Source organism: Phyllobates terribilis, unplaced genomic scaffold (genome assembly GCF_046119375.1).
Source record: "Phyllobates terribilis strain yellow unplaced genomic scaffold, ASM4611937v1 Scaffold_10__3_contigs__length_209671492, whole genome shotgun sequence".
NCBI lineage: Eukaryota > Metazoa > Chordata > Amphibia > Anura > Dendrobatidae > Phyllobates > Phyllobates terribilis.
The window spans coordinates 29,169,889-29,183,073 of NW_027362770.1; the positions used below are offsets into that span (position 1 = coordinate 29,169,889).

Below are 13,185 nucleotides of genomic sequence, written 5' to 3' on the forward strand. Positions count from 1 at the left end.
AGGTTGAGAATCATCCCATAAACAAAATAGACAATAGAGGAAAAGTGATTAAAGACTACATAGACTTTGAGTCTTTTTGCACTATGGACCCATTAATTTGACAGGACCAAATGAATAAAGACAAAGTATTTTTATTTTTTCTCAAAAACAGCGCCTCTCATGGCCAGAGGGTTTGTCTAGTATTGCTGTAGAGCAATAAGTGTTTCAGGAAAATAGATTTTGTTTATTTCGTCACTGAAAACATTAAAAGGATAGAGTACCAGCCTATAGCCCACCCTCCTGTCATATACGGGATGGAAGTCGGGGAATGAGGCGCTGCGCGCTCACCTTGATTATTACCATGCAAGTCTGTAGGATATATAAAATGACAGACATGACAACGGAAAAACAATCTTTAATGTCATTTTATGTTAAATAAACCATTCACATTTGGCAACAGTGATAACGTGATGTGGGACAGAAGGTAAAAAAGCACCAGAAACATTTTTTTATTTTTATTTTGACATGTTAAATAGAAATACTAATAAATACGTGAGTACAATTAACAATGCATTTCCCTGAGTTTACCGCATTGATTGAGAAGAACAAATGCTAAAACTAGATCACAAGGTTAAGTATCAGCCTCATAGGATTTCATAAGTGGAGTGTAGCTACATATCATAAAGCAGTATATCAGAGACTGGGGAAGGGGAAACAAAGGCAGCCAAACAGAAGATACTGAAAATATACCCAATATGTCCTTCAGCTTTGTTGCTGCTTTTGTTTTCTGGCATGACTGTCAAGCATTTTTTTTTTTTTTTTACAGGATTTTTTGTGGTGTTTTTCTTTCTGCATTTTGTTAACCTATGGTAAAAATACATTAGAAAAAAATCAATATATTTCAATTTGGCAAAACTGCCCTGGACCCAAAAAAAGTGTGGAAATCGTGTAAAAAAAATACCAGAAATGACCCCTGAAAAAATACAGCATTTCTGTAAAAGAAGAAAAAGAGCCCTCAAAAGCAAACTACAAATCTGCAGCAAAATGTATTCATTGAAAGAATTCCGTGTAAACATTTGTCGTAAAGAAGGATTGTGAAATGTATATCGTCAGCAACTCCCATGAGAATTTTTCCTGTGGTTGTTCTACACATCCATCAGCAGAATATAAGCTGTTTTATGGCAGCCTGCATCCTGCTGGGGAATATGCAAGGCAATGGGAGAAAAATGGAAGCTTTCAGCAGCCCATCACCAAGTCATTATTGGAACGCTGCTTTTAGGAGCATTCACAATAATCACAAGATTTAAAGAGGTTGTCGACTACGTTTACACTGATGATCTATCCCTACGAGAGGTCATCAATCTCTGATCGGCTGGGGTCCGACAGCCAGCACCCCCCACCGATCAGCTGCTGTCAGGGTCTGCGCCGACGGCCACAAGTACTCACGTGCTGAGCTGGCCATCTTCTGTTAGTGGGCGAGGCTTGGAACTGCACATCCGCCTCCTATTCAAATCAATAGGAGGCGGAGGTGCAGTACCCTGTGACTACCACTCTCAGAAGACGGCCAGCTCCACAAGTGAGCACTTCTGTCAGGTGGCCGCCGCCGCCACCGATAACAGCTGATCGGGGGTATGCCAGGTGTCAGACCCCGGCCAATCAGACATTAATGACCTATACTAAGGATAGTAAAAGTAGTGGACAACCTCTTTAAGGGTTCATTAGTAAATCGATAGTTTTTTGGGAAATACAGACGGGGTGAATAATTATACATTGTATCAATCATAGTTTATTTTTTTCATAGATGGTTGGGTTACTGACGTTAATAACATTTTACTAGAAACTTAAAAAGTGCAATTCATGCAGTGAGGGGTGATGGTTTAATAAAAAGATCTTAAAAAAATATAAATAAAAAGTAAAAAATATGCATGTGCCTGTCTGCTTTGCACAAACTACCATTAATATGACTGATGTGGAGAATCACAGCGCAGTTGCTTTAAAAATTGTTTCCAACTAATTATTTAAGTATTCAGGACAGAACGCTAATGGCACCATTAATGACCTCGCCTTCCATACATAAAGCAGTACCCAGGTTACTCAAGCATATTCATCATCACTATTTAAAAAAAAAAATCACTAATTGTAATTGTTTTTTTTTTTTTTTTTAAAGTGTATTACATGTGGAATTTCAAGTATTGATTTCTAATATCCCACAAAAGTAAAAGCATAACTAAAAATAAATAGAGTGAACAAAGAACTAGATACAGATCCACTTTCCTTTGTTCATGGCAGCTCAAAACAAGAACATTTTCTTAAAATTAAATTGGAAATCGACATTTGTGGCAAGAGGGGAAAATGTATTATTTTCTCTTGGCACATATATTTGGCATAAAGAAATGAGGTCCAGTATTGTGCTTATATAGGGACTAGTATAAAGGGAATGTTTTACCAGGACAGGTCCTCTTTATATTAATGTACTGATGGTGGAAATGCATCCAACAAATAGTGCTAATCATAAGGCCAGACGGAGAAAGCCCCATCCCTGACTCCACAGACTTAGGAAAAGGGTCATGCAGCCCATCCTGACTTTACAAGATGAGTGATAAACTTGTTTGCAGTCCTTTAAAAGTTATATATTTTTAAAAAAAAATAGTGCCACCTTTACCCATATTTTGAGCTACAAAACTAAGTTTACAGGCTAGCACTATTTAAGGAAAAAAAGGTGACACTGTCACATTCCTGCCTTAAGGAGTTGAGGGTTCGACTGACTTTCATGTGGCACTTAATTGGCATCTTACTTTCCCATTAAATGGGTTATCAGGTTTATAATTTTAATAACCTATACTAAGGATAGGCAATATCCCATTGCTGGGGGTCCATCACCCGACACCCCTACTTATCAGCTCACCGTGCTGATGGAAGCCAGGTGCATGAGCGGAGCTGGAACACAAGAGCTCTGTTCACTATGTAGTGGCCATTCCCAGGTACTGCAGCCTAGCTCATATTCATTTCAACAGGAGCTGCAGTACTTGGAATGACCACTAGACAGTGGTTCTGTTCTTTCTCCACTGTTTACATTTGGCCTCTGTCGATGCTGTCAGCTGACCGGTAGGGCTGCAGAGCGTTGGGCCCCCAATCATCGGATACTGATTCGTCATCAATATCTTTGACTTGGAGAACCTCTAGTTTTAATGTCTTAACACACAAGCATACCGATGGCTGACCCAACATTTTCTAAAGAAGACCTGTCCCATGACTCCTTCCCTTTTACTTCTTAATGAACTGTCAGTTCTGGAATGTGCCATAAATTGTTTAAACAAGTAAGACAACTTAGATCAAAGACTTACACGTGACTAAGGGAACGTGATTCAAGTCATTGGATTTCGTGCAATCACCTTACGCAGATTACCAATCCCCCTGTGGTTATCAGCGGCTGTCAACCGCAGCCTGCATGTAATGTACAATTGTAAACTTGTGATGTAGATGGTGACAATGCACCCATGTATGAGAAGAACAGAAATTCGGGCAGGAAACCGTGCGATTAGAGTGTTGTCTGCCAGCAGCTCATCATTGAGGACCAGTTTATATCTGTACATTTCGTACACAAAGGTTCATGGATACACTTCATTTTCCTTCATATAAAAAGTCGATATTGCACCAGTCACAAATATTTCAAATTGGATTCCAGTGTGTAAAACAACTTCACAGTTGAAGAGATGGAGGCAACGTTGACCTCTTTTTCCCAATATGGGTTATTGAGCAGCTGAACAATATATACAAATAAATTGGGAGATCCTCCCAATATCATCTGTCTCTAAACCGTGACCGTACTGATCGACCTGCGGTGGTTAGATCTGGTGAAGTCCTCCATGTTTTCTCTTAAGAGATCAGAAACTCCTTTGGATGGTGCTACAGGTCGTGGAAGGGGCGATATTGGATTATGCATATCCCTGGGAGAATTGTTACTGCTGCCCCCATGGCTAGGTGAGCACACATTGTGAAGCACCCTTTCTGGAGTTGCAGGTAAACCACTGAAGTTAATGGAGGAGTCGAAAAGGTTGGAAGCCATTTCTATCTTATTCTTGTCCCTCCATTCTTGTATTTTGAACTCCCTTTCTTCTTTACTCAGTTTGTCCAGTTTGTGAGCTTCGATGATGGGGGCTACACCACATGTCCCTCTTAGTGCTTTGATGAAATACCTGTTCAATAGGATTAAAACATTTATGTTTAGTATAGGATGTGAAAGAAGATTACTGTAAGGTATAAAGAGCCAAATCATAGATACCAAAAAACATGACAATTCCCTCTTTACCATCAAAATATATATATTTTTTATTATAAGTAACACCAAACTCCCAGCACAATGAAGGTGCATTAGTGTTCTCTGGAGTGCCTGACTTCTATTACATCATATGCAGGATATGCCACATCTATTTCAGAGGGAAGGGGCCACTATCACAATGTCAGGAATTGAGAGGTGGCCCCTTACGTGTAGCTCTTTCTACCAACTTGAATGGACTTTCCAAAAATTGCCAAGTTATCGCACCAGGCAATTTTCTAGACTCCCATAAAGATGAATGGAAAGAGCCATCCAGGCACAGCCAGTTCTCTTCTTCTCCATCCACAGCAGCATGGAATGGGGCCTCTTTTTTGAGATACAGTAGATTTGGCAGCCGCATCTATTTGCCATTTGTGGTTGTCCCACATGGCATCCATACAGATGTGACCATGCCTGGTAATACAGGTCCACCCACTCCACTCCACCGAAGTTGGAGCCTCTTGTAGCAGCGGTGTTTTGCATTGTCTAAGGGTCCTATTCCTATTCTATCCACATATCCTAGCCCTTTGATGATGAGAAGGAAAGTTAAGAGATACAAATGAAGGTATATTACTGACCAAAACCCTGTGTCACTACAAATCTAAATAAGCCTAAACCTATGCAATTAGGATAACTAATGAATGTGCTAGAGAGATTGTCAGCAGAAAATGACTGATCAAACCAAGCACAGGTAATCAGTGGATCCTTGACACCTACTTGTTTTCCATTTACTCCCACCCTTCTCTGATTCCTATAAAGTCCGAGCGGTCAATAAAGAAAACATGTATACAGGTATATGGAAAACAAGTGCACCTGTGTTTGGTTTGAACAGTCGGTTTGTACTTACAGACTCCTTTAAATTCATATGTTTTGCTGTTGGCGTCATCTTTGGTGTCTTGCTTTTCCCGACACTTCCTTAATCTTGTCCTAACAGCTTCTTTTACACAACCACAGACTTGGCAATGGCTGGTAACGTTACCACATCAGAACAAATATATCAAAATAAATCTGCTTACCTTGGCAGGAGGGCAAGAACAGGAGTAAAAATACAGACTAGGTAGAAAGAAGCTTCTGACATCTGCTTTTCAATTATCCAGTATGGGGAAGGCGTTTCACAAGAAACACATATGGCGCTGTATGCCAAGGAAACCGTAAAATAGACAAGAACGCTGCCGATCATCGTGATCCAGTGTACTATCGTCTGTAATTAGAAACATGAAATGGCAATTGGTTTTATTAAAAACTGTTTAACGTCACATTATTCGGTTTCTTTCATACCATGCTCAGCCATACTTTTGCATAGCTATGGGTATGACATGTAGAAGGATAGAGATAGCAGAGGGAATAAAGTATCCATATATATCCTGAGATAACACAGATCTTATTTGCTGCACCAGATTAATGTACAGTAAATCAGAGCCTATTGTTGAAAAGAGCATAGTGTCCCGCTGAGAAATCTCTACATGGTACTGAGATAGTATTGTATTTTGTCAGCAGAGCAGTAGGAATCAATGTTGGCATTGATTAAATTAGACTGATTGGGTGCTCGCTGCTTACTTTACCAGTCTATCTACTATTTCTCAACAGAAATCTGTACCGGGAAACAAAGTTACTCCTAATTATATCAAACAAAAATAAAACAAATGCTGCATGACAACTTACCCAATTCTTTATTTCAATGGCAAGATGAAGCAATATAGTGAGGAGGGCACAAGTGTTCATAGGAGTACCGAATGAGTACAGGTCAATCCCAGACTTATAGTATGTCTAGAAAGGAAACAATGATGTTCATTAAATAAGATACACACAGTGCCAACCAATATAGCCCCCCACAAAGTGGTCACTGTTACATATTTCATTTGCCTCCATGTATCTCCTTACATGTACCATAGCCAGTAGTGACACCTGAACTAATGCACAACAATTCCTTTCTACAAGCATCTCATCTTAAAATTCATGATTTATCAGCAAAATATAGTTGTACTGTACATATAGCTTTATTCTGGGAATAACTACATTGTGATAAATCTGGCGACTCCCACGAGTAGCTACACCTCTGGCAACTCCCAAAAGGAGCTACACCTCTGGCAACTCCCACAAGGAGCTACACCTCTGGCAACTCCCACAAGGAGCTACACCTCTGGCAACTCCCACAAGGAGCTACACCTCTGGCAACTCCCACAAGGAGCTACACCTCTGGCAACTCCCACAAGGAGCTACACCTCTGGCAACTCCCACAAGGAGCTACACCTCTGGCAACTCCCACAAGGAGCTACACCTCTGGCAACTCCCACAAGGAGCTACACCTCTGGCAACTCCCACAAGGAGCTACACCTCTGGCAACTCCCACAAGTAGCTACGCCTCTGGAAACTCCCACAAGTAGCTACACCTCTGGAAACTCCCACAAGGAGCTACACCTCTGGAAACTCCCACAAGTAGCTACACCTCTGGAAACTCCCACAAGTAGCTACACCTCTGGCAACTCCCACAAGTAGCTACACCTCTGGCAACTCCCACAAGTAGCTACACCTCTGGCAACTCCCACTAGTAGCTGCACCTCTGGCAACTGCCACAAGGAGCTACACCTCTGGCAACTCCCACAAGTAGCTACACCTCTGGCAACTCCCACTAGTAGCTACACCTCTGGCAACTGCCACTAGTAGCTACACCTCTGGCAACTGCCACTAGTAGCTACACCTCTGGCAACTGCCACTAGTAGCTACACCTCTGGCAACTGCCACTAGTAGCTACACCTCTGGCAACTGCCACTAGTAGCTGCACCTCTGGCGACAACTAGAAACAGTTACATCTGGCAACACCTCGAAAAGCTATAGCTCAGACAGCATGCATTTACAGCTATACCTTCAGAAACAGCTCATTACATGGTTATATGTTTAGGAAAATTAGGCATGGCTGTATTCTAGCTATACTTTACAATATATTTCAGCAATTAGTGATGCCCTGCTTACATTTTCAGTCATTTCCTTCATCCATCCCTTCCAGTCATCTCCAGACAAGCACCATTCAGTGGGTCAAACATTTCTTGATTAAACAATGATAACCACCTTTCAATATTGCAGACAAAATGGTATACTTACAAGGAAAGGAACAAAGAAGCAGATAAGACTTTGATAGAAGGCATCCAGGATGGCTATCCAAAATGTAGACATCTTATATGACTATAAGAAACAGACAGACAATTTTACCAAAAGGTATCAAACATATACATTCATTTTTGTGTATCATGTGGAGGTGTAACGTGAAGCTCTTAGGCTGTAGAGCTAAATCTGCCCAGGTGCCACTTATAATACTGGAATCTCCATATGTGGCACAGGGGACTTGAGATTATTCCGGCTCCAAGACCTAGGTGCTACTACAGCTCTTTCAGCTGTGCCCCTTCTTAAAAAGGGAGGTTGGCCAGAGTTAAAAAAAAATAACATAGAAGGGACTGTAATCCAAAGAACTGGGCACTTAGATATGAGATACGAAATTTATTTGCAATCTAAAAGTGAGTGTATAACGTTTGAGTCATAGACTCTGACCTTCATCAAGCACAGATGATTTATGCACAGAGACATGGATCAAGCTGTGATAAAGCACCATAGAAGATGCCTGCAGTAATGAGAGCGCTTGACTGCAGGCATATTGCGCCTAGTTCTTTGGATTTACAGTAAACAAGGGCGAGACCCCTACTAGCGCCCCCATCCCATCTGGAGTGCCATAATTTATACATAAAGGAAAGACGGTGACAAAATATTTCACCTGGTAAGCGCCTGCAGCTCCAGAGCCACTGCTCAAATGTTCAGTCAATCTTTGTGAACTGTTCTGCAGTGATAATTTGTTAATCATGCACAAGTGACCGCTGCAGCCAATCTCTGTCTTAAACAAGGCAGCATGGTCGGCTTGTCATTACTGCAGGAAAGTTCACGGGAATTCAGGCTAGTGAGTATAACTCATTTTATCACATTTTCTGCTTTGTGGCCATTATAGACTTTGTAGACATGTGAGAGCAAGACGACTAAACAAATCTTTATACCACAAAGTCAATATAGGATCTATATATAGCAGATAACTATCTTTATACTTCACTGAATATAAAAAAGAAACATTTTTTACAAGTCACTCAAGGTCTATATGTTGTTACTTGATAACTTGAAGAAAAGTATATAATTTATTCAATTAAATATTAACACGGCTGTTCAAATAGAGAACAAAAGCAATTTGCCTCACTATGTAAAATTAATATGCTTCTTCAGGGATAACTATTTGCCAAGGGTAATCGGAATCAAAGGGAAATATCAGCATTTCTGACAGCTTTGGATGTGAAATAGAACAAACGGTTTATTAGACATTGACACGGCTTACTTCAGACCGCTGGCCACTTTTATAAAGCTCTGGCAAATTCAGGAGTGTTTCTGCTGATACGTCCATGTCCATTATCCCAAACACAAGTGGAGGCACAGAGGTGAAGAAGAGATTGAAGAAGATCAGCTGCCAATAGTCAATCATCGTAGTACCCGAGAAGCCACAGAAGAACTGGAACCAGAACAGGAGGTTGACATATGCCTGGCCAAAGGAAAGAACAACTTTATTCAATAGAAATGGTATGAACAGGTTTCAGGAGGAACATGGCCAACGTGAATGGCACCTACTGTCCATGTGCATCTCGACACCAGGAAGGACAATTGTCACAGTTGGGATACCACCAACTAATGCTGAAGGTTTTATCAAGAAAATAATCCAGAAGACCATGAAGACTGAAAGAAACTTAACTTTGGACCAAACTAGCACTGATATAAGGGACCAAGGCCAAAAATGTCATATAGAGAAGATACATTTTATCCGTGGGTAGCAGATTTTTCTAAGCCTCATCTGCATTTCCTGGTGTTTGCAAAGACCAACTTTGAGCATAATATTATACCATGTCTATTGATCAGTTATTACAACTATATTGCTAGATATTTGGAGAGCAATTTTAAAGGGGCTGTCAAAGGAGAAACATTGACAGCTTTTCTGGTTTTCTGCAGAAGCCACGAGGTAGGTCCATAATAGTCAGTAGCCAACCTTGTGGCCTTTCGAGAGATACGACAGGTAATGAGTTTACAGATGTTCCATAAGTTTTGTTAAAAGCACAAACAGATTGCAAAATTAGGCTGTTTTTTTTCCAATAAAGTTGATAGACTTGGATTTCTTATCTTGGGTTCTGTGAAGCCAGGAGGAAAAGTACAGCAGGACACACCTGCAGTTCTCATGATGGTGAGGGTTACAGTTGTCGGATCCCACCAATCAGACATTGGTTGTAGAGTTGAGTAGATTGATTTGTGCTTCCCTTGTCTGGTGTGAAGTCAGGTCCTCCATGGCAGCTGGACCAGGGTAGGCTTCACTTCTGGGGATGACACTCTCAAACTGGCATCCTGGGTGCCTCTGGTCACATGGCCTCACGTGACATCATATTGTGCAATGCGGGGCCTAGTAAACGCCACAGGCACCCAGGATGCTAGACCAAGAGTGTAAGCTGTCCTGGTCCACCTGTATTGGGGACCAGAGCAGCATGAATGTATAATGACTCTAATTGATGGCATATTATAGTTTTATGCTATGAATGTATTTCCAGAAACAACATCCTCTCTGACTGAAGACCTGCTGACAATCAGCTCATGCCCCTGATCTCTGATAACCAGCTTTTAGCACTAAGGAAAGCTTCTGCAAGTTTAGTAGATGGCACACATTAGGAATTAAAGGGAATCTGTCACCTAATCTGACAGCAGCATAATGTAGAAACAGAGACCCTGATTCCAGCGATTTGTCACTGACTGGGCTGCTTGCTGTAGTTTTCATAAAATCACTGTTTGATCAGCAGATTATCACTAGAGGACTAGTAAACCTACTGCCAGGTAGTCAAGCATATTCATGAGCAAAGTATAACCATAACCCCATCACTGAAAGGTGTACACTGTGCATAGGCAGAAAGCTGCCAATGAGTGGTGTGGGCGGGGTTGCACATCGATCTAGCAGTTCTCTGAATGCTGAGCTGAGAAAAGTGATGTTATCAAAATGACAGCAAGCACTCTAGTAAGTGGCACATCACTGGAATCAGGGTTTTTGCCCCTACATTATGCTGCTCTCAGATAGGGGAGCAAATACCTGCTGACAGGTTCCCTTTAAGTCGTTCACAGCAGGGGCAACCTTTCACACCGCTCTTCGTCACTCTCTAGTCTACTTCCCCGGTGATATTTTGATCCAGCTCCGTGCATCAATGGAAGGCTTTTATGATGTCAGTTAATGCACTGAATGGGTTTGTACTAGAATAATATCCATAAACAGGACTCCGTACGAAGTGAAAGGAATTGATCTCAATTCTGCGGATCCATTATCCCAGTGGAGGAATCACATTCATTTATAAAGATGATTAACGTATTCATAAGTTAATGGGCAAGATAGTGGAGCTTTTATGTTGGTGGCGAGCATTTTAAGATTAATGAGTTTGTCTTCTATTGAGCAGTTATAATACTAAGAAGGAGGGGAAAAAAAAAACGGTTTAAAGATTTTCCTTGGCTTTAAGTCTTTATCCCTCATTAAATATGAAATAAAGAAAATACGTCTTTATTTTCCGCTTGTTTTTTTTTTTCTTTTCACTTTGAATTTCACGTTGTCAAAATTCTGCGTGCGATTCATTTATTCAAATTAGCTTCATTTCCAGTAATCACATCGTTTGCATTATTAAACTTTAAAAAAAAAAAAAAAAATGCTTAATTTGATTTGTGTCAGGGAAAAAAAAAGAAAAAAGAATTTTACGAAAAATGGTTTCCTGGACTACTAAAAGCGAATATAATCTCATGACACATCTTCACACGGTTTTCTTACATTAGCATTGTCTGAGACTTTAACCAGCAGAAATTATGTGTTGTGTATGCAAATTGTTTGCACTAATTTAATTTGATGGATGCCATAATCAATTACTGACGATACATAGATTACTCAGAAAACAGCTCGAAAAAAAATTAAAAAATGAAATTTAATCTTTAACTATTTGTGACAGCTGCACATCAATGGAAAAGGATTTCATACAGGTGTCTTCCCGTCTGTATTATTCCTGGACCAGAACAATACACATCGCGCTTCACTGACAGCGCAAAGACAGCATTATTTTTAATGGATTCAATGATATCTAAAATCCAAAAATGTCCGCAGCCACCAGACGGCCCCGTGCCCTCCAGTAGAGCAGCACATGGCGGCTCACCTATTTGGGCCATTTTATTACATATTTAATTGGATAACAGTTATGACATTTATATCCTAAATACTACATACCACATTTTTATAGAAGAAGTAGATGACCATTTTTGCCAGTCGAGTATAGCACCAGTGACCATGGACGAGAAGAAGTTTCTTTAAATGCTTGAAGCGAGATATGGCAAAATCACTGGACATGACAGCCTGGAATCAAAGAGACAGAGCTATATTAGAAATCTATAGGGCCGCCAAATCTGGATGGAAAGGTTTATTAAAACTGAAGATTTAATAAAAAAAATATATATATATATATATATATATATATATATATATATATATATATATATATAGATATATATATATAAATACATATATATATAAATAAATACATATATATATACACATACACACACACACACATACTGTATATATATATTTATTAATAATATATATATAATTATATATTAATAATAAATATTATAATTATAAGTATTAATAATATAATAATGATTTAGTATTATTATTCTATATTGTTATTTTTATTATTAAGTCAATCGTTTAAAAAAAAATGGGCAAACCCCTCTCTGACCGTGATATGGCACAGCAAACATACATTCATTTGGGGCTAAAAATAATTTTTGGAGTTGGATTTCATAAAAAAAAAAATTGCCACCATTTGCCTTCTATAGCTATAGAGGAGTTAAATCAGCTGAGTGGATTCTCATTAATAACCAAAAAACACATTGAAGTTGAATGTGCAGGGAAACAAAGAGCCTGTAAAAGCCTAAAAGTGCAACATTTTTTATTAAACCTAATTGCAATAATGATTTTTTTTTGCCTTGAATACATGCATTTGACAAAAAAAATAAAATAAAATAAAATTATTCCCAATTGTGGACAATCCCTTCAAGGCCTCCATACATAAATACATAATAGTTAAAAGTCGGCCAAATTGTCAAAGGATATTGCCACATTAAACTAAATTTCCACCTTTTACATGTTATCTTGAGTGCCGCATTCTGTGCCAATTAATTTATTAGTGTACATTTATATTGTTCGGAGCTCCAATTTTCAAATTCTGGCCTTCGATGAGAATGCTCTGGTTGCCTGTAGCCACCACTAGGGGGAGCTTGATGCATACAGATCATGCTTTAAAATGTATTCATTAAACAGTATGCAGTTATCGCCCTCTAGTGGCAGACAAATTTAAATCTATGAAGGATTGGTGCCAGAATTTGGGCAAATTTGGGCAAATTTCTGTCATAAGCAGAAATAAACAGTTGTGTGTAAATGAACACAGGTTCCAATAAACTTGTGATTAAATGACCAGACGCCTGTATGTTCTTCCACAGGGTTATGGTACATAGAGCATTGCTCTTATACCGTCTGCCCTTTAACTGCATTAATGGAGGCAATCATCACGGATTGAGTCGAATGGCGATCAATCAGCACTACTTATACGTTTCATCAGCCAGAAAAAAAAATAACCAGGAGAGAATGTATAGCCCTAATGGGAGAACTGGTACCTGCATTCCTTCCTGGCCAGAAATCCCAATCCCGACGTCTGCGCACTGAATCATGCTGACGTCATTTGCTCCGTCACCTAAGAAAGATTATAAGATTTGTCATGTAAGACGTTTCCCAATAACAGATTTCT

The 13,185-nt window shown here is 39.6% G+C and overlaps 1 protein-coding gene across 2 annotated transcripts in view; it reads right to left on the bottom strand.

The window, feature by feature from the left end:
- Positions 1-376: 376 nt before the first annotated feature.
- ATP10B (ATPase phospholipid transporting 10B (putative)) overlaps positions 377-13,185 on the bottom strand; it is a 666,536-nt gene continuing 653,727 nt past the window's right edge. For both annotated transcript variants that reach the window (XM_073649518.1, XM_073649519.1), the window contains 7 exons: positions 13,055-13,131; positions 11,607-11,732; positions 8,661-8,861; positions 7,394-7,474; positions 5,957-6,061; positions 5,311-5,495; positions 377-4,175 (listed from right to left, as the gene is read on the bottom strand). In XM_073649518.1, the coding sequence (XP_073505619.1) occupies positions 3,791-4,175; positions 5,311-5,495; positions 5,957-6,061; positions 7,394-7,474; positions 8,661-8,861; positions 11,607-11,732; positions 13,055-13,131 (1,160 nt within the window). In that variant the 3' untranslated portion in view covers positions 377-3,790. The remainder of the gene's footprint in view (positions 4,176-5,310; positions 5,496-5,956; positions 6,062-7,393; positions 7,475-8,660; positions 8,862-11,606; positions 11,733-13,054; positions 13,132-13,185) is intronic.